The sequence below is a fragment of the Pipistrellus hanaki genome (genome assembly GCF_964339955.1).
Source record: "Pipistrellus hanaki genome assembly, chromosome: 3".
In the NCBI taxonomy this organism is placed as follows: domain Eukaryota; kingdom Metazoa; phylum Chordata; class Mammalia; order Chiroptera; family Vespertilionidae; genus Pipistrellus; species Pipistrellus hanaki.
The window spans coordinates 95,808,299-95,835,472 of NC_140505.1; the positions used below are offsets into that span (position 1 = coordinate 95,808,299).

The 27,174-nt window shown below is 37.4% G+C and overlaps 1 protein-coding gene across 2 annotated transcripts in view; it reads left to right on the plus strand.

Moving 5' to 3' along the window:
- Positions 1-27,174, plus strand: part of XPO4 (exportin 4) — a 129,265-nt gene that overhangs the window by 94,077 nt on the left and 8,014 nt on the right. For both annotated transcript variants that reach the window (XM_084878548.1, XM_084878547.1), the window contains 9 exons: positions 7,922-8,098; positions 8,724-8,866; positions 9,572-9,717; positions 10,586-10,763; positions 14,543-14,702; positions 15,431-15,600; positions 16,646-16,820; positions 20,770-21,063; positions 25,174-25,354. In XM_084878548.1, coding sequence (XP_084734674.1) covers positions 7,922-8,098; positions 8,724-8,866; positions 9,572-9,717; positions 10,586-10,763; positions 14,543-14,702; positions 15,431-15,600; positions 16,646-16,820; positions 20,770-21,063; positions 25,174-25,354 — 1,624 coding nt within the window. The remainder of the gene's footprint in view (positions 1-7,921; positions 8,099-8,723; positions 8,867-9,571; positions 9,718-10,585; positions 10,764-14,542; positions 14,703-15,430; positions 15,601-16,645; positions 16,821-20,769; positions 21,064-25,173; positions 25,355-27,174) is intronic.

Below are 27,174 nucleotides of genomic sequence, written 5' to 3' on the forward strand. Positions count from 1 at the left end.
GCCCTTCATTTCTTAATGATTTTCTGGACTACTACTGTTGTATGCCTAGTTTTCACATATAAATGGGTTTTTCTTGATTAGTCATTTTGTCTTTCTGCACGTGTATTTTGCTTTGTTCTAAGGGGATGTCCGGATATGGTAGGACAGGTGTCATTTTTCCCCTCTCTGTTCATCCTCCAATTCTCCAGAAGAGTCTTGGATGTATTTGCTTTTTATTCTTTCATATAAATCTTCTGTTTGTCAAGTTGAGTTATAGGGAACCTTTAATGAAGAATGGACATGACTACTATATCAGCTCTATCCATAAATGTGGTATTTTCTATACTAATTTACATCTAATTAATTGTCTTCCAATAAAGGAACAACTTTTTATTTAGTGCCTTATATTTTTGTTGCTATTATATCTTTTTTAAACCTGACTTTTCAGGTTGTTCCTGGCATTGAGAAATGCATGCAGTTGGTATTCTATATTGGTCTAATGTATACTAAATTCTTACTGATTTTCATAATTTGTCTTTAGTCATTTTAGTTTTCTATGGACAATTATATCTTCTCTAAGTAATGACAATTTTGCTTCTTTAAAAAAATATATATTTTTTTGATTTTGTACAGAGAGGAAGGGAGAGAGATAGAGAGCTAGAAACATCGATGAGAGAGAGTCATCGAACAGCTGCCTCTTGCACACCCCTACTGGGGATATGCCCGCAACCAAGGTACATGCCCTTAACCGGAATCGAACCCGGGTCCCTTCAGTCCCCAAGCTGACGCTCTATCCATTGAGCCAAACCGGTTTCGGCGACAATTTTGTTTCTTTAGAGTCTTCACAATTTGTATTTCTTGTACAATGTTGAATACTAAAGACATTTTTTCTAGCTTACCATTAGGAATAGTGTTTGTTAATAGGTTTTTGAGCTATCCTTTATCAGAATTGCTAATAGGTTTTTAAAAACATGAATGAGCATTGCATATTATTGAATGTATTTATGCTTAATCTGATAATGTGATACATTGCTTTTATAAATTTTTCCAACATTAAAATTACCCTTTATTTCTGAATTAAACACAACTTGATGACCATGTATCATGGCACCTTATGAACTGCTAATGTGTTTTGTATCCGTTATACCAGCTTCACAGATAACTCTCCAGCTTGTCTTCTTTTTTGTTTGCTTAAAATCAGTTTGAATAAGATTAGATAGTTTTTGCTTTTTTTTGTTTTGGCAGGTTGACTCGCTTTCACCTAGAAATCAACTGAGCTGGTATTTTGCGGGGGAGGGAGGGAGGGGTTTAAACTTTTTGGAGTCATTTAAACTAACTAAAAATTAAGGAAGTATCAGTTTTTCCTCCAAAAAACAAGTCACATGTTTTTTAGGAATGTGTCTGTTTCTTGAAGGCTGAGTTTTAATTTTACTTTTTTCTTCACATTTATAATTACAATTTGATTACTTAGATCACTTTAGATTGCAGTTTTAATGTAAAAATGTATATTCATTAGTAAAAATAGTTCAAATAGTGCATAAAATTAAAATTCAAAAAATCCCATCACTTTACATTTTTCTTGTTATCTCTTTAATCATACACAGAGTTATATAATACCTTTCTTCCCCTGAATATGGACATTCAATACTTAATTCATTATGTTTTAATTTTTTTTCTGAAAGGCAAAAAATTAGAAGTAAGCCAAATCATTTGTAGTTTCCCCTTTTGAAACTTGTTATATTAATGTTTTTATGTTACCCCACTGTTACGGCATACTAATTAGACTTTAATAAAAAATAGCATCATTATGTTTATTTAAATTATTATGAGCTTTTCTTATGTCAGCAATTGGTGTTAGAAATTTTGATTTTTAATATAAAAAATTAGGGGAATAATTAAATAAATTTTTTTGCCCTGTTTTAAGTAATGCTTCAGCAAATATTCCGTTAGTAAACATTCTTTTTTAAAAAAATATATATTTTATTGATTTTTTACAGAGAGGAAGGGAGAGAGTTAGAGAGTTAGAAACATCAATGAGGGAAAATCATCGATCAGCTGCCTCCTGTACACCCCCTACTGGGAATGTGCCCACAACCAAGGTACATGCCCTTGACCTTTCAGTCCACAGGCTGATTCTCTATCAACTAGGCCAAACTAGTTAGGGCAAGTAAACATTCTTAAGTCAGTTTTCTTTTCAATTAATCTTTCAACTGTTGTCTTGTTTCACTAAAGGCCATTCTTCACAGCTAATGTTTATGAATCAGGCAGACATTAGAAGAGTGAATAGGTCAGAGAGAAAGACAAAGGGTAATGAGCATAACAGTTGAAACTTTAGGAATGATTTTATTTTTTTTTCATAATTTCTTTTTTCTACAAGATTTCTGTTGGCTTATAAAAAGTACATTTAAAATGAAATAATTATTTAAAACTTGCAAAAGGCCATTAGAATTAAACAAGAGTAGCAAGTCAAGACTAGAAAAAAAAGAGCAATCTACACTAATAAAAGAGCAAGTTGCAAATTGACTGTACCTTTGCAATGCTCACCAGTCAATCAGGAGTGAGCATCCAAATTAAGCCAGCAAAGATGGTGGGTTAATTTGCATATGCAGGTGCCAAGTGGCGAGGGGTGTGGCAGGGCGCTTGCATCGTCATCATTTATTGATTTCAGAGAGAAAGGGAGAGGGGGGGAGAGAGAGATAGAAACATCAATGATGAGAGAGAATCACCCATCAGCTGCCTCCTGCACACCCTCTATTGGGTATCAAGCCCTTGACTGGAATCGAACCTGGGACCTTTCAGTTCACAGGCTGATGTTCTATCAGTTGAGACAAATCAGCTAGATCATATTTTCTCAATTTAAGTTAAAACAACAACAAATCTTTTGCTAAGCTTCAATTAGGAGACAGTGAATGGAATCCTCAATTTCATGACCATAGATGATGCTTGAACAGATTTTTACATTCTTTAACCCTCAGTATACTGCAGGGCTTATTTTTAGTTTCTTTTTTTAATAGTTCTAACTATTTTAATTTTTTTTTGTTTTCCCCCATGACTGTTCTTTCTTGGAGCCTTTGGGACAAAAAGAGCATTTACTATCTTTCAATTGCCTTATGGATATATCAGATTCTTCCATAAGTCTAAAATACATTATGGATCTTAATGATCTGATTTCTCCTGGGTCTTGAAATATTTGGCTGTTTTATTATGTCAGGAGTATTTCACAATTACTCATCAATTCTCAGCTATAATTTTTAAAAAGTCTAAAATAATAAGAAGTAAAAGAATGATGAAATAATCTAAAAGGATGATTTTAGTAAACTCAATCACTACCATTAAATAAACAGCTATTCGTTACTTTCAGCTTTTGAACTACATTTTCCAAAGTATGGCATGACCTTTCAAGAAGCTATAAAAGGAAGTCTGGAGATGATATCTTTTAGTCTCTTTTTTTTTTTTTTTTTTTTAAGTTTCATTGAATTCCATTCTATGGAATTCAGAATTTTTCATTTTCTGCTCAGAGTAAAAGAACTTTGCAGAATAAGATATTTCACTGTGAGAAAAATAAATCAGAAAATGAATGTAAAGCGATAGCAGCACTGTGGGCTCTTTAATGATGGTGACAATGATAGTATAAGTGAAATCTGAGTTCTACCTGATTGTACCCTAAATTATCACTAAGAATTCATAAGCAAACAGTATATTTTCAAAGCCAAAAGAAAATATGGCATTGTCATAGCACATGGAAACTTCATTCAATACTTGGTGACAAGAATTTGGACTATCACATTTTATTTATTTATTTATTTACTTACTTAACTTATTTTCATTTTTTAAATCCTTACTCGAGGATATAGTCCCCCTTCCCCGTCCCCCACAATTGATTTTTAGACAGCATAGAAGGGAGGGGAGCGGGGAGATACACACACACACACACACACACACACACACACACACACTAATTGGTTGCTTCCAACACAAGCCTGGACCATGGCTGGGGATTGAACCTGCCACCCAGGTATGTGCAGTTGACTGAGGATTGAACCTGTGACCCTCTGATGCTCAGGCCAACACTCTAACCATTGAGTCATGCAGGTCAGGGCTGGACCGTCATATTTTGCTAAAGGATGTTGACAGTGCTTATTTATTTTTTATATTTATGCAACAAAATCTACTTACTACTGTTTATAATTGGATTAGTTCTTATAGCAGTATGTACAGTGGTTAGAAGGAAACATTAGATAGAAATGAAAAAATTGGTTGAATTGATCCTTTTCATTGGTATTTATATATCTTAATAAATATGTTATCGAATTTATGGACCCAAGAACTTGACTGTTCTTCAAGAAAATTGTAAGCTATCTAAGTTTTCAAAAGGGTAATGCATGTTGATGATGCATGAGCAAAAAGAACCAGCAATCAGAACCTATTAGAGACAAGTATAATTAATCCTCATATTTTGCAGATTCCATATTTACAAATTTGCCCCATTGCTAAAATCTATTTGTAATTCCAAAATCAGAGCTGGAAGCACTTTCACCATCATTCACAGGCAGGTGCATACAGAGTGATGAATAATAAGAATCGTTTGGCTCACTTGTTCCCTCCTGAGGTCTAATAAGGCAATTTCATTTTTGCTGCCCTGTCTTCCTGTTTCAGTCCTTATACTGCAAACAAGTGTCCTTTCATGGTCTCCAGTGATACATTATTTTTGTATGAAATGGGCCATTCCCTATTTTTGTCATAAGATATTGAAGTTTTTCTTATGCAGTGACAGACTGATTTCAGTTTTTAAAATGCCTGTCCGCATTTTGCTGAAGGCTGTTCCAGAAAAAAAGGAGGCTGTGATGTGAACAGATGCAGACAAGCTTCATTCATGCATGAATTACAGCATTGCTGGCTATGACTTTATTGTTTATGAATCAACAGTGTATATTAAATGAGTGTCTATAAACAGACACAAAACAAGGTGATGTGTTGATTTGTTTACCTGTACCTGGTGAAAAATGGAAGGAACTCTTAACCCTGTGTTCACTAATTCAGAATATGCAACAATTTTATAGATATATACATACCACAAATAATAAGAATGGAGTTTTTACAGGATAATTATGTTCAGTTACATTAAAAGAATGTTGTTCGTTTTCAGTATACAGCAAGTTCACGAAAAATATTTTTTCATAAAATTATCCTATGGTATATTGGTTGTGGTACCTGATTTTACTGAAAATTGCAGAATCTACTGGTGACATACTGGTAAACTGTATGGCCCCTAACTGTTTCAAGGCCAGGAACATATCGAATAAAAATTGGGTTTGCTATGTTTAAATTCTTATTAAAATTATCTATTGAAGTTCTCTTAATTTTCCCTTCATTCTTAAGTAAATTTTCAAAAAAACTTAAATTTTTTTTTTAATTTTGTAGGCTTATTTAACCCAGAAAATAACCATTTTTCTTTGTAGTCTGTGGATTAATGAAAGCTGAAGGCACAAGGAAATAATTAACTGGCAGCAGTTTACCTGATGCTTAGAAGTCATGAGCTAGTGGTAGTATTTGGTGGTCCAGATGAGTCTGGAATACTTTCTGACCTAGTTCTTCCAGCGTTTTTCTTTTTTGAGTTATCCACAAACTGACGAAAGTACTCTCTTAGGAAGGTTCCAGAGTTCTGCATTTGTAGGTTAGGCCAGTCTATTTGTTGAAGAAACCAGAAAAGCAAGTTACAGATTAGGTCTCTAGACCTTTAGCATTTCTAGGTTTATTACATATTAACAGAATGTCAGAAATGGTGGTTTGTGCGCAAACCTTTTTAAGAGTGAATATATACATAATTCAAAGACTCTTTATTTGTAACTATTAATGAGAGATGCCTGTTTTTACAAAATAACCTGGAAATCTATGTTTGCTGCTTATGATGGCCTTTATTGTATTTTCTGTTTGTTTCTTACTCTTCCCCATTGGACAAAGCTTAAAAGCATGAATGGTACATTATTTATGTTGGTTTTTTTTTACGCTAAGCATAGTGCTTGACACTAAGAATTCTGAGTATCATTGAATGGTCATCTAGTGAATTTGTGATGAAGAAATTGATACACAGATTATATACCTAGATTATTAATTAAATAGGAAGGTCTCAACATCTTCCTCAGACTCCTCTGTATACCCTATTGCTTTAAAAAAAAAATTATAAAATGTTAAGGAATGTCTGTGAAGTTCTCCCCACAATTTTTTTATGAGGGAAAGTTTATTTTTTATTAATCCTCACCCAAAGATATTTTCCCATTGATTTTTAGAGAGAATGGAAGGGAGGGATGAGGAGAGACACAGAGAGAAAAATATCAATGAGATAGAGACACATCAATTAGTTGCCTCCCAGGTCGAGCCTGCAACTGAGGTACATTCCCTTGACCAGAATCAAACTCGGGACCCTTCCGTCCACAGGCCAATACTATATCCACTGAGCCAAACTGGATAGGATCCACATTCTTTTTTTTTTTTTTTTTCTTTTCTTAATGTTTTTATTGATTTTAGAGAGCAATGAAGGGAGAGAGAGATAGAAATATCAATGAGAGAGAATCATTGATTGACTGCCTCCTGCACACCTCTACTGAGGCTTGAGCCTACAAACTGGTGGGAATCAAACTGGTGACCTCTTGGTTCCTGAATTGATGCTAAACCACTGAGCAGCACCAGCTGGGCTCACCACATTATCTTAATATATAAAAAGCCAGGGGCTGTAACGAACCAGACGGACAGTTGAACAGCAGGCTGCATGGGGTGACCAGGCCGACACAGGGGCAATTGAGGGTGACCAGGTTGGCAGGGGGGTGAGGGGAAAAACAGTTGGGGACCATCAGGTCGGCATGGGGAGGGGAGAGGTAGGGGCCAACAGGCAGAGGTGGTTAGGGGCGATCAGGCAGGCAGGCAGGTGAGCAGTTAGGAGCCAGCGGTCCTGGATTGTGAGAGGGATGTCTAATTGCCGATTTAGGCTCAATTGGCCCTAATCAGGGTGGGCCAGCTGTACCCCTTCTGTGCACAAATTCATGCACCAGGCATCTAGTTCTTAAGTATGCTGATTAAGCTAGTGATCACTCTACATTTTGTTGTTGTTAATCCTCACCCGAGGATATTTTTCCATTGATTTTTAGAGAGAGTGGAAAGGAGGGGGAGAGACAGAAACATTGATGTGAGAGAGACACAATGATTGGTTGCCTCCTGCATATGCCCTGACCAGGATTAGGGATCAAGCCTGCAACCAAGGTATCTTACCTTTGACCAGAATCAAATCCAGGACCCTTCAGTCCACATGCTGACACTTTATCCACTGAATAAAACTGGCCAGGGCTCATTCTCCATTTTTTAAAACATATACTTTTTTTAAAAAATGGATTTCAGAGAGGACGGGAGAGAGAGAAACATCAATGATGAGAGAGAATCATTGATCGGCTGTCTCCTGCAGGCTTCTTACTGGTTATATACCCTGACCGGGAAACCATGATCTCTTGGTTCATAGGTCCGTGCTCAACCACAGCACACCTGCTGGGCTCATTCTCCCTTTTTAATAAATTCTTTAAAAGTGTGTAGTAAGTACACATTTTATATTTTCATTCTGACAGGTCTTTTGACTGCTGAAAAATGTTCATATTATTTTCATTTGAAAAAAAAATTCCACAAAGACACTGAACTAGCTAATCTTCTTAAAAAATAAACATTGGTTCCTTTTTGTGATTTATTTAGATCAAGTTATATTTTAGAAAGTTTAATTCAAAGCCTCCACATTTTTACTGCAATGTTTGAATTGATTAATTTTAGATTGAACTCAGCTAGATTTTGAGTAATAGTTGGGAACCTTTAGTAAAGGAAAAACTTATAAAACTATATGTATAGCTATTTGACTCTTGTTAAATATGTTTCTGGTCATTGTTTTGTAAAACTTCTTTTCTCTTAGCTTGATAAAGATGACATGGTCTACATGGAAGCATATGACAAGTTGCTGGAGTCCTGGCTGACTTTGGTTCAAGATGACAAACATTTCCATAAAGGCTTTTTTACCCAGCATGCAGTTCAAGTCTTCAATTCCTATATTCAATGCCACCTGGCTGCTCCAGATGGCACAAGGAATTTGGTAAGTTTTAAGCCAGATTGTGATTAAAAATCTGTTTCAGTATAGGCTCTATTTTGTTGGTTTTTATCCTCTTGTACATTGTGTAATGCTAGAAATTTGGACTGAATTCTTCAGAATATTTGCTGAGAGCATTAGAGAGCTATAGTGGTCCCTTGTCTAAATGCACCATGTTTTGTGGTATGTGGCTAGTAGTTTAACTTCCTTTCTCTTCAATTTTCAGTTACCCACCTTTGTCTTCCTTGTTTTCAAGTGGTATTAATAACTTTGTGTTTACACAGATTGTAGATCTTAAAGATGTCAGATCTTCTTAATGACAGAAGTTAAATTCTATGGTGTGGGAGGTGGGTTGTGAGTGGGCAGTTAACTGTGTTTACATATGTGTTCTGTGGGTTTATATCCTTCGCTTCTTTCTCCTCTGTGTTTGCCCCCTCCCCCTCATTGAGTGACTGTAAGGCTGTCAGCACAGTTAGATTGGGGTCCGTAGACAGCTGCACTGAAAGTTAGCTCTGGCTGGCTCCCCTTCTTACGTGAAATTAGGAAGTTATTTCATAATGCAACAGAAATGCGTGGCTTATGGGATGAGGACATGCAGCTCATTACTCATTATTTCTCTCATTGAAAACAGACTGCCAATGGTGTGGCCTCTCGTGAAGAAGAAGAAATAAGTGAACTTCAAGAGGATGACCGAGACCAGTTTTCAGATCAACTAGCCAGTGTAGGAATGCTAGGAAGAGTTGCCGCAGAGCACTGTATACCTCTTCTGACAAGGTACACACAGGCCAGAGAACCTATGGAGCAAATACCCTGTACTTACACCTCCTTGGAGAGCACTTTATACACCCCTTCCCCATATGCACACTGGAGCAAATGGACAGAAACACACTTGTAGTTGCAGTCATTGGCTTGTACAGTAGAGCCAGGTACTACAGCATAGATGGCAGAGAGATTATGGAAACATGGTCTGAGACATGATTTGACCATGTCAATAAAAACTTGGGATATCTAGTTTTCAAATGCCTGTTTTAAACCTTGATTATTTTTAAAGCCCTGTTTTAATTCTGTGTGGGTTGTTTTAAAAATATTTTTACTTGACTTTTTACAGAGAGGAACAGAGAGAGATAGAGAGTTAGAAACATCGATGAGAGAGAAACATCGATCAGATGCCTCCTGCGCACCCCCTTCTGGGAATGTGTCCATAACCAAGGTACATGCCCTTGACCAGAATTGAACCTGGGACCCTTCAGTCCACAGGCCGACACTCTATCCACTGAGCCAAACCGGTTAGGGCTTTAATTTTGTTATAAATGATAAATCACAGTTCTGTAGTGCTGTGAGAACAATTGCGTATAATAATAATAATTTTGTATATATATTTTTGTGCAACATTTTAATTTATGTTAATATATGGAAATTATGTTATTCTAGGTCTTTGCTTATTAAACTTTATGAAACTATTATTTTTTCTTCTTTTAGTTTATTAGAAGAAAGAGTAACAAGGCTCCATGGTCAGTTACAGCGACATCAGCAGCAGTTACTTGCTTCACCTGGTTCAAGCACCATTGACAGCAAAATACTTGATGAGCTATATGAAGATATTCACTGGCTTATTTTAGTTACAGGTTGGTTGGTTATTTCTTTTTAAAAATGTAATTGCCAGCTGAGCAGTTTAAGCCTTAAAAATAAATTTTATGTATTTAAAATAATAGTCCATACATAGTATTGGATGAATTTGTCAACAACTGTTATGTTACAGCTACAGATGCATTAAAAAAAAAAATATATATATATATATATATATATATATATATATATATATATATATATATATATATATTGGCTAACATGTATTCAGTGCCAATTGCATACCAAATATTTTATGTAGAGCTCATTGTAACCCACAGAATTGGTACTATTTTTAGGTATTATTATTATTGTCATTATTATTATCCTCTTATAAATGAAGAATCTGAGACTTAAAGAGTTGTAAGGAACTAGCCCATGGTTAGACTGCTATTAATTTTTGGTGCCAGTATGAAAATCTAGGCAGTCTGACTTTTAGAGTCTTCTTCTTTAACCATACTGTTAGTATTTCTGTATTTTAAATAATCAGGGAAAATCTTAATTTTTAAAAGGCTATTGAGTTTTGATGTAGATAATAGTAGCATTCTTACTAACTTTACAGAATATATTACTGAAAATTACTAAAAGGTAGTAAATTAAAAGGCCTACATGTCAGTATAGTGATAAAATTGCTGAATAAAACACTTGTCCTTTGGTTTTTCCTGTGTTTTTTTTTTTTTTTTGAGTTAATTATCTAGAAATAGAAAGTTTTTTCTCATCAAACTTGATATAACATATTACATTTATAATTTACATTTACATCAATTTATATGATGTATGTAAATCAAATAAAACAAAACATTTATAGTGCAATTTGATAAATGTAGATTTGTTAAGTGTTCATTTTTAATTTTTTTTAAACTGAAGGCTACCTCTTAGCTGATGATACTCAGGGAGAGACTCCGCTAATACCTCCAGAAATAATGGAATATTCCATTAAGCATTCATCTGAAGTTGACATTAATACAACACTTCAAATTTTGGGATCTCCAGGAGAAAAGGCTTCTTCCATCCCAGGGTACAACAGAACAGATTCTGTGATTAGGTAATATGAACTCTATAGCTGTGCTCTTGTAATTTATACTGTTTATTAAGTTCTGAGTTGATGGGTAGATGACTCAAGTGATAGATACCTTATAAATCTGATATATGAAAGAAGATAAAACTTGGAGAAGCCTTGATATAAACAAGGACGGCAAGTACTTAGTATGTTTAAGCATTGCCACTCTGGTGAGATTAACCGCCATACCCCGTACTGAGGAGAACAATCTTATAGTTATTCTGAATTCAGGGAGACTTTGACTCACTGTGCTGATTTCTGGTTTATGAATTGAGAAAGTATTCCCATATTTCCCATAATACCAAGACTGGGTTATTTAGGACACTGAATGCTGTCTGAAATGTAAAATATGTTCAGATAGCACGCTGAAGAAACTGTAGTAGGACCAGGGCATCAATCTTGGGATAGCAACAACTAAAACAACATTGTAATGTTTTCAGTTGTTTTATCTTTGAGAATGTGATAGAAGGGTGATAGAGTAATGTTGGAGGACCAAGGGAAGGGCTCCTCAAAAGAAGTGGCATTTAAACTGACAGTTGGAGGATGGATGGGAACTTGCAGCATAAAGAGGAAGGACAATAGTATTCCAGGCATTGACAGCAGCCTAGCAAAGAGCCCAGAAGTGAGAGGAGGGGAGAGGTGTTTGAAGGTGGAGAATAGGGAGGGCCAATGAAGTTGGATTAAAAGTGTTGAAAGGGTTTGAAACAGGGAAGTGAGCTAATCAGATTGTTTTATTAGAAGATTGCAGCGTAGAAGCTGGATATAAAGGATGCTGGTAAGTTAGGAAGCATTTCCATTAGTGGGGTGAAGATGGGGAAAGGGCATATGGACAGCAGGTGTTTCAGGGGCAGCTCTTGAGAACTTTGGGGTTGATTAAGAGCGGTGAGGAGAGGCAGGAATGAGGACAGGCTCCGGAGCCCAGGGTTCATCTTCCTGTGGTACTCTTCTTGACCTTGCTCCCATTTTACAAAAAAGGGGCAAAACTCTTCCTCATTCCAAGTCTTACTGTGATGGGTTGGCAGGTGTGTAGAAACCTACAGAGTTCCACATAGTGTGGTATTAGGATTGAGTGACTAGAATAATGGTAAACCAGTAATTTTATAAGTCAGGAGGATTCCAGTCCTTTGCTTTAAATAACACTGAAGAATTACTTAATAAATCTGTCAGCTATTATGTTATTAAAAATAGTTTTTGGTGATAAAGCTCTAGTGATTTTTGGCATATAACTTGCAGAAGTTCAGATAATTTAGGGCCCTGTTATTTTCAAAATGCCTTCAATTTCCTTACATGAATGAGTTTTCAGTCTTTTTATCTATTAAAATGCAAAACAGGAGCCGAATTATATTCAACTCTGTCTTATTCTAGTAGTAAGAAATATTTTAAACAGGTGCATAAACTTATTTTGAAAAATAAAACCCTGCTACATTAATCTCATTTAAACATTTATGTTTAATAACTTAAATGTGTATTTGATATTTTGTGCAATTGTGGACTACTAAGTATTGTAATAACTCAATACAGAAGACACTTTATATAAAATTATATTTAGTAGCTAGACATTTGTTTCAGAGAAGCATATTGTGTGATTAATAAAATAAATAGAAAATTTATTATATTAGAATAATAATCTGCAGGGGAATGAAATAAAAAGTTAAGGAGTTAAAGAAACAATGTAAAGTGTCCAACTGTTAAAAACTTGTTTATTTTTCAAATGGATGGTGGTGAGTATGGTAATTAAATTCCAGTGCATAAATTTAAATGGCTACTCCAGCTATTTCAGATTCTATTAGGCTGAAAATTATAATATTTATTCTTTTTAAAAAAATTCTAGATGTCTTAATGAGATTTCTTTGTTTTAGAGAAGAACAGCTTCTTTAAAACATCAAATTCTATCTCACCAAAACTATTTATCGTTATAGGAAAATTTTAATGTATTGTGAAGTTGTCATGATATTATTGTTTACGTGCACCCTAAAATAACTTTTTTAAAGTTTGAACACTGGTGGTGCAGGGAGTATATATAGTGAAAAAGAAGAGGTTCTAGGGACAGAACCTTAGAAACAAACTGTTTAAAAGAAGAAGGGCATCAGAGGAGAAGAGGAAATCATAACCTGAGGAAGAGTAAGAAACAAATTAGGGGAAATATGTAAAGTGTGGTACAAGGGAAGACATTTCAAAAGGGCAGAGTGGTCAGTAGTATCTAGTATTTCTGGGGCATCGAGCTGGATAAAGAACTGAAATGTCTGATTTCATCACAAAAATACAGTTCAGTTATCTTGAGAGTGGTAGGAAGTAATGGCCAGACTTCCTGTGATTAATGCCCCTTTCTTAGCACTGATACCACAGAATGGTATAGCAATGGGTTCTTTCAATTAAATCTTTGCTTCTTTGCCGTTTAACTAAAGGCAAGTTAAATATATGTCATGTCTAGTTATATGTTCTGCTAATCCCATCCTGAAACAAATGCTTTTTTTATTTATCTGCACGTCATGCTGTGTTGTGAGTTATGTAATATAGGAAAGGACATTGCATACACCATGTACGTGATTTTTCTAGTAAGATTTTAATTTTATAATAACATTAAGAATCAAGTTTGATAGGAAATGAATAGGACTATCAGATTTTTTAAAAATATATATATTTTATTGATTTTTTACAGAGAGGAAGAGAGAGGGGTAGAGAGTTAGAGACATTGATGAGAGAGAATCATCGAACAGCTGCTTCCTGCATACCCCCCACTGGGGATGTGCCCGCAACCAAGGTACATGCCCTTGATCGGAATCGAACCCAGGAACCTTCAGTCCGCAGGCCAACGCTCTATCCACTGAGCCAAACTGGTTTCGGCCAGATTTTTTTTTAATCCTCATCCAAGGATATGCATGTTTGTGTTTGTAAGAGAGAGGGGAGAATGGGGGGAGGAGAGAAACAAAGAGGCGGGGAGGAGGGGAGAGAGAGGAGAGAGAGAGACAGACAGACAGACAGACAGACATACAGACATTGGTTGGTTGCCTCCCTTAAGCATATCTACTGGGAATCAGACCTGCAACCTAGGTACGAGCCCTGACCAGGAATCGAATTTGCAGTCTTTTTGATGAACAGGATGACACTCCAACCAATTGAGCCATCTGGCTGGGGCACGACTATCAGATTTAAAGACAGGACTCAATATTCAAAACATTCTGGATAATCCTATTATCAGACCTGCACCATAAAATGATCAATGTTAATCATGACACTGTTAAGTAATGATGATGTGCCGAAAATGTTATCATTTACTCTGAAATTTTATTTTATTATTTTATTTTATTGTATATGTTTTTATTGACTTGAGAGGGAAAGGGAAAGAAAAATATTCTTTTGAGAGAGAAACATTGATCAGTTGCCTACTGATTGGCAACCGAAACTCAGGCATGTGCCCTGATGGGGAATCGAACTGGCAACCTTTTAGTATACAGGACAATGCTCGACCAATTGAGTCACACTGGCCAAGGCTACTTTGAACTTTTAATTTTATGTATTTCTCCATTTTGAATCTGAAAAATTTCTGTATATAGTAATGCAGGTACAACTCCTCTCCATTTCTTTGTCTTGATTGCTGCTTTCTGAAAGATCAGCAACAAAGTAGGACATTTGTCTACAGCCTTATTAATGAAAATTTCAAGTATAATCTGGCCTAAATCCAGAGAGTTGGGAAACAAAAAAAGGACTTTTATGAAAAAATTAACTAATAAACGAAGAATAATGACTTCTTTTTCTACCCATAGGCTGTTATCTGCCGTTCTCAGAGTTTCGGAAGTTGAGTCTCGAGCAATAAGAGCAGATCTCACTGATCTGCTAAGCCCTCAAATGGGCAAAGATATTGTTTGGTTTCTAAAACGCTGGGCAAAGACTTATCTCCTGGTGGATGAGAAGCTATATGATCAGGTCAGAATATAAAACTATTTAACTTCATCTGGATTTATGATTATGGCAATTATAGAAATGAGAACATTTTCTTGGAGATTTTATCATCAAAATGTGACTAAGAGCTGAACATTTTCCACATTGAAGAGAACTGCATTAATGGCATGCTATTTTAATAACTTTTCTTACAGCACATCCTTTAATTCAGTGTACTTTAACTAATATTAAATTTTAGATTACTGTTTGAGAATGGATTAACTTATGTTCTTTGAATTTGTGTAAATATCATGTTAGTGTGTTAATAACAACAATTAAAGTGAACAGGAAAATCACATTGGCTAATACTTCCAGCAATTAAGATACATTTTTAAAAATCACATTGGAAAAGAGCTCCAAACTTGTGAACAGAAAGAAAAGCCTGGACCCTTTGCCTTTCAAGGATATTGTGGTACATAAAAAGGCAAAGTCTGGGGTGAATGAGCAGCTATATTGAGATCAGACTTGCTTTTGTAACTTGGAATAAAAAAATAAAATAAAATAAAAATCACATTGGAAAACATTAAGTGGATTGAGGATGTCTCTTTTGGATTTACAGATATGAATTTATAAAATGATGTGAATTTTTATTTAGCACTTAATATTTAAATGCTGATTTCAGCTTGATTTTTCTTTGGATTTTTTTTTTTTTTTTTTTTTTTTTTTTTAGCTGATTATTCTTTCTGACCTAAAATATTGGTTTTCTCTTTAAGATAAGTCTACCATTCAGTACAGCATTTGGAGCAGATACTGAGGGTTCTCAGTGGATTATTGGCTACCTCTTACAGAAAGTCATCAGCAATCTCTCGGTGTGGAGTAGTGAGCAGGACCTTGCAAGTGACACTGTGCAGCTTCTTGTCACTTTGGTGGAAAGAAGAGAAAGGTAAGCTGATTGTAAGAATCAGGCTATGTGTCTGTGTCTAATGAGCTTGCTTTTTAGTGTATACTTTGCAAATGACAAACAGTTGGTTCTCAGGTCTAGGTAGATCCTGCATTTTTGGAGCGGTGTGTTTAAAAACAGTGTCATGTTATTACAAGTGCAAACAGGGTTTCCCTGTGTTACAAGTGAAGGTTGCATTGACTGTTCCAGGATTCGTTATGAAAGTATCTTATGAATACCATAAATATTTAATTTAGTAATTTATTTATGCATTAAAGTTTTTAAAAACTTTACTATAAAATAGTTTCATTTGATTTTTTAGGTATCCTATTAGTATTATCCCATTATAAAGATGAGAAAAACTGATAATTTAGTAATTAACTTTCTATAACAGATTCTGGAAATATTTTTCTTTTTCTTATTGCATAGGAATATAGTTATTACTATTGTCATTGGCTACTACTTACCGATTTCTTACAATATACTAAGTACTTTTCCAAGCATTTCATATAAAATATCCCATTTAAAAAGAAGGAAAAAAAAAAGTATCCCATTTATTCACATCATCAATCTCGGCCATGAAATGTAAGGTTGTTATTATTACTGTAATCCCTATTTTACAGATCAGGAAACTGATTAATAAGAGAGGTTAAATACATTTTACATTGTCAGATTGCCAATGGAATTTGAATGCAAGCTTGTGGGCCTCTAAATTCTATGCCCCATTTACTTGAAAATCAATTAAATCTAGCCTGGCCAATGTTGCTCAATGATTGAGCATCAACCCATCAACCAGGAAGCCATGATTCAATTCCCGATCAGGGCACATGCCTGGGGTGTGGGCTCGATCCCAGTAGGAAGCGTGCAAGAGGCAGCTGATCAATGATTCTCTCTCACCATTGATATTTCTGTCTCTCCCTCTTCCTTTCTCTAAAATCAGTAAAATTAAATAAATAAAATTAATTAAATCCAGGCACCTTCCATTTTGTTTACTTAGTTTACGTACAGTCTAAGTGGTACATCTTTCTTTTGTTGTTTTTGCCCATAGGGCAAACCTAGTAATCCAGTGTGAAAACTGGTGGAATTTAGCTAAACAGTTTGCGACCCGAAGCCCCCCTCTGAGTTTTCTGTCCAGTCCGGTGCAGAGGACGCTGATGAAGGCCCTTGTCCTGGGAGGTTTTGCACAGATGGACACAGAAACCAAACAACAGTATTGGACTGAGGTAACAGTTCCCCTGATAATGATAGCACCCTCTGGTGGAACTTCGTTGTTTTATCTATGTATTGCCATAAAACAGTCCCTGGAGATATAAACATTGGTCATTGCTTTTCTGTATTTTTTCCCTTCTAATGTATAGGTTGAAGCTTATTATTTTGTAAATATCATCTTATGATTTGTTCGTATCTGCTTGTGATGACATTGAATATTAATTATCAATATTCTGCAGTGTTCTGCAGTTTAGGTATATTTTTCTCCCCAACCCAAATGAGAATCTGAAGTGGTATATTAGTTCTTCATTAAGAATCAGTGAAATGTTTTTTTGTTTTGAACAAGGAGATACGAATAAACCATTGTATTAGTTTGTTAAGGCTGCTATAACAGAGTAACACAAACTTAGTGGCTTAAACAAGAAAAATTCATTGTTTCACTGTTCTGAAGGCAGGAAGTCTGAGATCAGGTGTCCAAGGGTTGGTTATGTCTGAGGCTGTGAGGGATCATGTGGTCCACGCCTCTCTTTACTTCCAGGGCTTTGCTGGAAATCTTCAGCATTCTTTGTCTTGTTGACACACCACTCCAACACCTGTCTTTATCTTCACATGAAAATCTCCATGTTTGCTTGCCTGTGTTCAAATCTCCCCTTTTTATAAGGACACCAGTTGTAATGGATTAGGGGGTCTGTAATAATGACCTGATCTTAATTTAACTAATTGTATCTGAAAATAGCCCTATTTCTTTAAGGCCATGTTCTGAGTTTCTCCCAATTTGGACTTCAACACACCAATTTTGCAGGGACATAATTCAACTTATAGTAGCCACCATGGACATTGCCTCACATAATAAGCTTTAAATTGGGAGCCAAGACTTAGCATTGTATGTAACATACCAATTGAGACTAAATGGGGCAGACATTAGGAAGTTGTAACTTTAGAACCAGAAAAACCAGGCTGACCATGTATTTTAGTTGAAATAATTGTGTTGTTATAAATACAGCTTTAAACAGAATTAAGGTATTACCTTCATGAATATGTCTATTGACTCTTATACTTAGGGCATGACTGAGTATCCATAGTTATGTTCTATGCTATGAGAAGTTGAAAGGGAGAAAAGCAGGAAGGTGCTTTTATTGGGCTTAACGCTGTAGAACAGAAGTTGGAAAACTGTAGCACACAGACCAAATCTAGCATGCTATCTTTTCCTACAAAGTTGTATTGAAATGCAATTACTCTTAGTTGTTTACATGTTGTCCATCGCTGTGTCTGAATGACAGCATAGTTGTGATGGAGTAGTTGGGCAAGAGGTAGCATATCCTGCACAGTCTAAAATAGGCCTTTATATAGGGTGGGGCAAAAGTAGGTTTATAGTTGTTCATATGGAAAATAATACAATTATTAATAAATCCTAATATATAAAATCTCTGGGTCATAATGACCAGTAACCACCAAGGCTCTCCCAACCGGACGTCAGTCCTGCATCAGCGCTGACTGCTTCTGCTGCAGGCATGGTGCCCTGCACTGAATGCTGAACCAGGGCCAGAGAGAGGCCCGAAGAGAGAAGCAGGGACTGATCTGTTGCCTCTGTGGCAGCTTTTGATCAGCACTTGCCTCTCTCTTTCCAGGCCTCCACCTGGGCTGCTGATCAGCCCTGCCTTTCTGATCAGGACCTGTTGATAGGCCCAGAGATGCTGACTGGCATAGAAACCGACCAATCAGAACCAAATCTGGGTGAAGTGTGAGTAGCCAATGACTGCCTAGGAGGTGAAGCTTTTGACACTGGCTGGCATAGAAACTGACTAATCAGAACCAAATTGGCCAGTAGATGAGGGCAGTTGGGGGCAAGATCAGGCAGTCAGAGGGAGTTGGGGGCAAGATCAGGCCAACAAGGGGAGGGCAGTTAGGGGAGATCGGGCAGGCAGGCAGATGGGTTAGGGGCAATCAGGCGGCCAGGCAGACACAGTTAGGTGCGATCAGGCAAGCAGGCAGGTGAGCAGTTAGGAGCCAGCGGTCCCAGATTGTGAGAGGGATGTCTCCCAAGGGATTCCTGATTGGAGAGGATGCAGGCTGGGCTGAGGGAACCCCCCACGAATTTTGTGCACCAGGCCACTAGTGATAATATAAAAATAAACTCTGTTTTGTGTACTCAAACTGTAAGATTACTTTTGCCTATTCCTGTAGAATAGGGGTGTCGAACTCAATCAGAGAAGGGGCCAAAATCTAAAATCCAGCCTAAATCGCGAGCCGAATGGTTTACTGAACAGTCATAAACTGACAGTGTCATAAACTGACAGCGGAGTGCAGTGATGACAGCGCGGTGCGGGCCACATTGCAAGGCCTGGCGGGCTGGATTTGGCCCGCGGGCCTTGTGTTTGACACATGTGCTGTAGAACATAGTGTCAGTTTCTATTTTGAGGTTTGTTGTTTTATTGGAAAGAGATGAGGATAGTGGTTGAATTTTGTGGATGGCATTGAAGTTGTTGTTCTGTGAGTTTTCCTTTCTCTCTCTCTCTCTCTCCTTAAAGCTAAATTACTTAAGGAAGTAATTTAGCTTTAAGGAGAGAGAGAGATGATAGCATGCACATATATTTTTCCATGAATTACAATTTTTGCTATATTGAGATATAATTGACATACCTACATTACTGTATAAGTTTAAGGTGTACAGCATAATGGGTTGACTTATCTACAATGTGAAATAAGGTCAGTTATCCATCATCTCATATAGATACAAAAAAAAAAAAAGAAAAATTTCCTTGTGATAACTTTTGGGATTTATTCTCATAACAGCATTTTTATGTGATATATAGTCATCATGTTGTATATCACAGTGGTTGCCAACCCGTGGTCCACTAGGTCCAAAAAGCTGGTGACTGATGGTATATCACATCCGTAGTGCTTATATTTATTTTATAACTGAGAATTTGTACCTTTTGACTACCTTTTTTCAAACCCCCATTCCCTCACTCCTATTGTTGGAAACGACAAAAGGTTTTCTGTGAGTTTGTGTTTTTTTAGTAATCCCACTTATAATTTTTTTTTTTAATATATTTTATTGATTTTTCACAGAGAGGAAGAGAGAGGGATAGAGAGTTAGAAACATCGATGAGAGAGAATCATCGATCAGCTGCCTCTTGCACACCCCCTACTGGGGATGCGCCCGCAACCAAGGTACATGCCCTTGACCGGAATCGAACCCGGGACCTTTCAGTCCCCAGGCCGACGCTCTATCCACTGAGCCAAACCGGTCCCGGCTCCCACTTATAATTTAAATCATTCAATGTTTGTCTTTCTCTGTCTGACTTATTTCCCATAGTATAATGCCTTCAGGGTCCATCCATGTTGTTTCAATAGAAAATATTTTTGGGTGTGTTTTTTTTTTTTTTTTTTATGGCCGAATAGTATTCCATCATGTATATACACCACAGAATTCTTTATCCATCATCCATCAATGGACATTTAAAGTTAGACTGTTTACATGTCTTGGCTATTGTACATAATGCTGCTATGGACATGTGGGTGCAGATATCTTTTCAAATTAGTGTTTTCATTTCCTCTGAATATGTACCCAAAAGTGGAATTGCTGTGTCATATGGTAGTTCTATTTTTAATTTTTTGAGAAACCTTCATATTATTTTCCACAGTGGCTGCACCAGTTTACAAAGTTATCAGTATTGTAGGAGGGTTCCCTTTTTTCCATGTCGTCACCAGCTTTTATCTCTTGTCTTTTTTATAACAGCCATTCTAACAGGTGTGAGGTAATGTCTACTTCACGCAGAAGTTGTGATGATCCTCAAAATGGGGAATATGATGTATGGTTCAGAATTCTTTGTTTTCTGTGCTTTTTCTATCTCCAGCGGTTAAAAATGTTTTGGAAAGTGACTTTTTCTTAGTGGAGGAAATAAAGATAAAGAAAAAAATAAGGTAGGCTTTTAGAAAATCCATGCTTTATTTTTATAGGTTCTTCAGCCGTTGCAGCAGCGATTCTTAAGGGTGATAAATCAGGAAAACTTTCAGCAGATGTGCCAGCAAGAGGAGGTCAAGCAGGAAATCACTGCCACCCTAGAGGCCCTATGTGGCATTGCCGAGGCTACCCAGATTGACAACGTGGCGATCCTTTTTAATTTCTTAATGGACTTCCTTACCAATTGCATTGGATTGATGGAAGTTTACAAAAATACTCCCGAGACTGTCAATCTTATAATAGAAGTTTTTGTTGAAGTTGCACATAAACAGATATGCTATCTTGGAGAGGTGAGTGCTTTCTAATTTTATCCCTTAAGGGTTAAAACTCCTTAAAGCTATCATATACACTGAGTGGCCAGATTATCGGGTCTAGTAATAATTAATGTCATTTTTAAACATTCGTTTAAAATCTTGCTTGTCGTTGACTTGTATTGACATAACCTTCAAACACGTGGTATCTACAGAACGTGTGAAGTGCAATTAACAAGTTTTGCTTGAAAAAGTTTGTGTTTGGTTTGGTTTTTGTTGCAAAACTAGGGCTAAGAAAATGGCGGATGAAGAGCATATTCGGCACTGCATGCTTTACGAGTTCCAATTAGGAAGAAAAGCAAGTGAGGCTGCAAAAAACATCTGTAGTGCTCTTGGTCAAGATGCAGTTAGCGCCAGAAAATGCCAGCGTTGGTTTGAGAAATTTCGCGAGGGAAATTTTTCGTTAGATGACAAGAGTGGTCGAGGCCGTGTGTCCAATTTTGATCAAGAAGCTCTTCAAGCTCTTTTGGTGCAAAATCCTCAAATTACCCAACAAGAGCTTGCGACAACTTTAAATTGTTCACAAAAAAACAATTTCCAATCAATTGCATGCACTTGGCAAAGTCCAAAAGTTTGGAAAATGGGTTCCTCATGAGTTGACCGACAACAACCGTAATCAAAGAGTCACAATTTGCAGTTCGCTCCTCTCTCGTCAAAACCGTTTGCCGTTTTTAGAGCAAATTGTTACCGGAGATGAAGAATGGGTGCTGTATGTTAATTTGAAAAGGCGGCCTCAATGGTTGGACAAAAATGAGGCTCTGCAGCCCACGCCAAAACCTGACTTGCATGCGAAAAAAGTGATGTTGTGTGTTTGGTGGAATTTTAAAGGAATTCTTCATTATGAACTTTTACCATCTAACCAAACCATTACAAGTGCAGTGTATAGTGCCCAATTGGAAAGGTTAGTCCAAGCTTTAAGAGGAAAAGAACCCGCGCTGATTAATCGGAAGGGCCTAATTCTTCACCACGATAACGCACGACCGCATACTGCAAGAATCACTGCTGAAAAACTGCGCCAGTTGGAATGGGAAGTTCTCCCTCAACCTGCATATTCTCCTGATATTGCCCCTTCCGATTACCATTTGTTTCGTTCTTTGCAAAACTTTCTTCTTGGAAAAAAATTTAATAATGAAGAATGCCTCAAAAATGCATTGACTGAATTTTTTGCATCAAAATCACAAGAATTTTACAACAGAGGGATTAAAATGCTTCCTGAGCATTGGGCACAAGTAGTAGAAAACAACGGCAACTATATTGTTGATTAAATTTTGTTGTATTGTTTAAATAAATTCGATTTAAAAAAGTATTAGAAAACGACATTAATTATTACTAGACCTAATATTATGATCTCTGAACACATAATAATCTGGCCACTCATTATATATCCTATATAATAAAAGGTTAATATGTAAATTTCCCCCTCAACCAGCAGCCAGGCCGGCCAACTGCCCATGTCCCCTCCCCCTGGCCAGGCTGGCCGGACCCACCCATGCATGAATTCATGCACCAGGTGTCATACATATACATATATACATACATATACACATACATATATATACACACACACACACACACACAGAGTGGTCAGATTATTATGCTTTCGGAGATCATGTATAATAAAGAGGGAATATGCAAATCGACCATCACTCCACCACAAAGATGATGGCGCCCACAGTGGAGGCGGGATTTTTGTAACACAAGATGGCTGTACCCACAGTGGAGGCCGAGTTTCCCTAACGAGCCTTAACAAGCAATCAGCAGGGACCTGACACTGCGCCCCCATCTCCCACCACTGTGGGGCTTGACGGGACCTCAGGCTGCGCCCCCCACCCCATACCAAGCCAGGGAACCTGAGGTTGTGCCCCCCATCCTGCGGGGATTGACGCAGGACCTCAAGGTGCGCACCTCATCCCAGTGCTGGGCGGGAGAACCTCAGGCTGCTCCTCCTGCTCTGGCGCCAGGATGGGGGATCTCAGGCCACAACCCCCGACCCAGAGGGGCTTGATCTCAGGCCATGTCCCCCACCCAGCGGGGCTTGACGGGGGACTTCAGAGTGTGCCCCCCGCCCCAGTGCTGGGCCAGGGTACCTGAGGCTGTGCTCCCCACCAGAGGGGCTTGACCAGCCGGGTCTGGATCTAGCCCAGTGTGGAGGTCTGGGGGTGGCTGGGTCTGGGTCTTGCGTGATTTTGAGTGCACGTGAGTAGGCGGGGACTTGACTCTGGGTCCCTTGGTGTGTCCCAGACTCTGACAGGAGAAGATTTTCAGATACATTTTACTAATTTGCTTTAATCTCTGATACTTCTATTATAGATTAAGGGCAAATTACAATATTAAAATATTTCCTCTAATTAATCCCCTTTTAATGTGCACGAATTTCATACACCAGGCCACTGGTAACAAAATAATAGGTATTTGCCTTCAAATTTAATAAATATTATCAGTAGTGCTTTTATGCCTCCGAAAGGTTTTTCAAAATACTGTTTTCAAAAGAAATTGGAATTCAGAGTATGGCATGTTGTATGAATATAAATGCTTGCCCTAAATACATGTAATCAGTAATTTCTTTGGGCTAATATGTTATTAAATCAAATAATTCAAATGAGGAATATTAATATTTGATAAATCAAATGAATTATGATGAGAACTTTGATCATTTCTCTGTGGTAGAACACTAAGGCCTAAGTTTTGTTTTTAAGGGTTTTCTTTTTTCTTAATATTTTTTTAAATTGATTTCAGAGAGGAAGGGAGAGGGAGAGAGAGAGAATCATCAACAATGAAAGAGAATCGATGATTGGCTGTTTCCTGCACACCACCCCCTGAGGATCAAGTCCACAATCCTGGAATGTGCCCTGAACGGGAATTGAACCTTGATTGACCTCCTGGTTCATAGGTTTTATGCTCAACCACTGAGCCACAGGGAAAGCCTAAATTTTAAAAAGTATATATATTTAATTGACTTTTTACAGAGAGAAAGGGGGAGGGATAGAAACATTGACGAGAGAGAAATATAGATCAGCTGCTTCTTGCACACCCTCTACTGGGGATGTCCCTGCAACCAAGATACATGCCCTTGACCAGAACTGAACCTGGGACCCTTCAGTCCACCGGCCGACGCTCTGTCCACTGAGCCAAACCAGTTAGTGCAAGCCTAAAAATTTTAATGGCAGTTTGTATATCTGTTTTGTATGTCAGATAAGTGTTTAGACACACTAAGTCCTTTTATATTTAGTAAGCAAAGATGCATGTTTTGTTCCATTAAATTATCTAGAAAGCTTTTTTTTTGTTTTGTTTTATACAATATTTTACTGATTTTTTACACAGAGGAAGGGAGAGGGATAGATAGTTAGAAACATCGATGAGAGAGAAACATTGACCGGCTGCCTCTTGCACACCTCCTACTGGGGATGTGCCCGCGACCAACGTACATGCCCCTGACCGGAATCGAACCCAGGACCTTTCAGTCCGCAGACCGACGCTCTACCACTGAGCCAAACCAGTTTCGGCTAGAAAGCTTTTTAAAAACAGCCTTAAACATATATTTGTACTTGTTAGCAGCAGATTAGCTTAATTGTTGTCCAAATCATTTAATATGGGCTCCTGGCTTGTTTTTTTTTTGTTTGTTTTTTTTACTAGATCAAAGGAACTTACTTGAAATTGAGGTTATATTTAAAATATTAAAAATGTAGTCACAGGTAAATTATTGAGAGAGCATGACAGTGCATTCTCATGTTTAAGACCACTGTTTGGTACTCTGTGTTTTTGCAAGTTATACAATTTTAAATATTAAAATCAGTGAAGAAGTTGAATAGCAGCAATAAAGTAGTTCTGTTGCCATAGTCTTTCCATCTCTAGTCAAGTGAAAAAAAAACAACACAAAAAGGATATTAAATTTTATTGCTGGAAAATTGTTAATATTTTAAGTATGACTAAGTGTGTATTTTTTCATTTTTATTAATGTTTTAATATACTTTAAAAAAAGCATTTGAGATCGTTGGGATTTAAAGTAACTTTATTAGACTATGTTTTTTAATTTATTTAATATTTTTTAAAAAATTTTTGGTAGCCTAATTTCTGCATGCTTTCTTCTAGTCCAAAGCGATGAACTTATATGAAGCCTGCCTCACTTTGTTGCAAGTGTATTCTAAGAATAATTTGGGGCGACAGAGAGTGGATGTCACAGCCGAGGAGGAACAATACCAGGATCTACTTCTTATTATGGAACTCCTTACAAACCTTCTGTCAAAAGAATTCATAGACTTCAGTGATACAGGTAGGGTGTAAGCTTTGTTATTATTGTTATATTTGTTAAAGCAATGGATATTTTTGTTAAGTAAAATCCTATGAGGAAGTTCAGTTTATAAAATAGATGAGAATGTCATCACTCGTCACTACAGTGAGGGCGCAACCCCCGGTCTTTTCTGCTTGGCTTTCCTCTTGTAAGAAGAATAGTAAAATCTTCCATCTGTTAGGTTCTTACCAACTGCCAGGTACTATACCTATCAAAATGGCGTGAAGCAGGTACCACTGCTACACTCATTTTATGGATGAGGAACAGTTGCAGAAACACTTCCCCACAGATGTGGAGCAGTAAATTGCAGGACTAGAATCACATCCTGGCAGCAGACTTCAGTGTGAGGCTTTACTGACTGGTCCCTCCGTGTCCTGAGGTGGCTGCCCTGGAAAGCCTTCTGGAGTGAGGCTTGGGAATTCTTGTTGGGGTGGAAAATGCTGAACTCTGGAGCTCACAGGCCATGCTTGGGAGAGCCACTTAGTGGCTCATGGACAGCAGAACCCTGGGAAGTCAGTCATCCTTCCAATAACTTTCCAATGGGTATGCTGAGAAATGCCCTTTAGAGTGTAGAGTGTTCGTGGATGAGCTTAGAAGTCTCTGGTCCTTAGGTTGGTGCCTGGCAGCCAGGAATTATTACAGGTGAGAACTTCACCAGTAATTGAAACCTTAGGTATTTTGTAGAGTGTTCTCTTACCTCTCTCCTGTCTCACGGCCCACCTTCCCTTAACACGAAAGAAATCTTGCTTTCTGTGAGAAAACTATCCTGTTGAGCATCTCCTTTTATGTTCTGCAGATATTTATTGTTGTGGACACTTTTTCCTTATAAAATTATCTTTTTGAGCTGGGTGCTGTAACTTTCCACCTTCCTTATTTTGCCCCATACTTGAGCTTGTGCTTTCTCTGTTTCCTTAGTCACTGGAAAACAGTTCTTTTCGGTGTCTGTGGACTCATGAACCCGCAGGTGAAACTGTTTTCAAGGCCCTGACCCACCTCCCCGCAGTGGTTCCTTCCTATACCAAAGCCGGAATGGCCACCCTGCCAGGGGCCAGGCGCCTCTTACACGGGTGTTATTCCCATGCTTTCTGATTTCTTAGATCCTTAATTCAGGAATTCTCAACCTTTTCTAGGGCGTGAGCCTTTAAATCCTGAAGTAGTTACTGAGCCTTTTCCTTGAAAAGTAGTTTTATACCAACCTGCAGTTTCACACACTGAATCTGTTGATTGGTGGGTTCTTGGAAACTTTTCTGTAGACTTTCCAGGATGTAAGCATCCTGTCAGAACCCGGTACCCTGAGTAATTTGACTAAAAAATGAGAGCTGGCATTGCAAGGGAGGGAGAGCTTGCCCTAACCGGTTTGGCTCAGTAGAGAGAGCATCAGCCTGCAGAGTAAAGGGTCCCAGATTCTATTCCGGTCAAGGACATGTACCATGGTTGCTTGTACATCCCCAGTAGGAGGTGTGCAGGAGGCAGCTGGTTGATGTTTCTCTCTCATCAATGTTTCTGACTCTCTATTCTTCTCCCTTCCTCTCTGCAAAAAAATCAATAAAATATATTTTTTTTAAAAAGAAGAAAAGGAGGGAGGGAGAGCTGTTAAAACATTAAGAAAAGAAATTGAGGTTAAAATCCTCAGGATTGAAAGTACAAAGTTATGGGGTAAAGAATAAAATAAGGGTAAATAGGATTGAAGTTCAGATGATAGAAAAATGAAGACAGTTAAAATAGAAAAATGATAAAGGAACAGCATTAACTATTTAAATAAGTGGTAAAAAGGAAGATAGTATTTTTAATTCATTATTTTT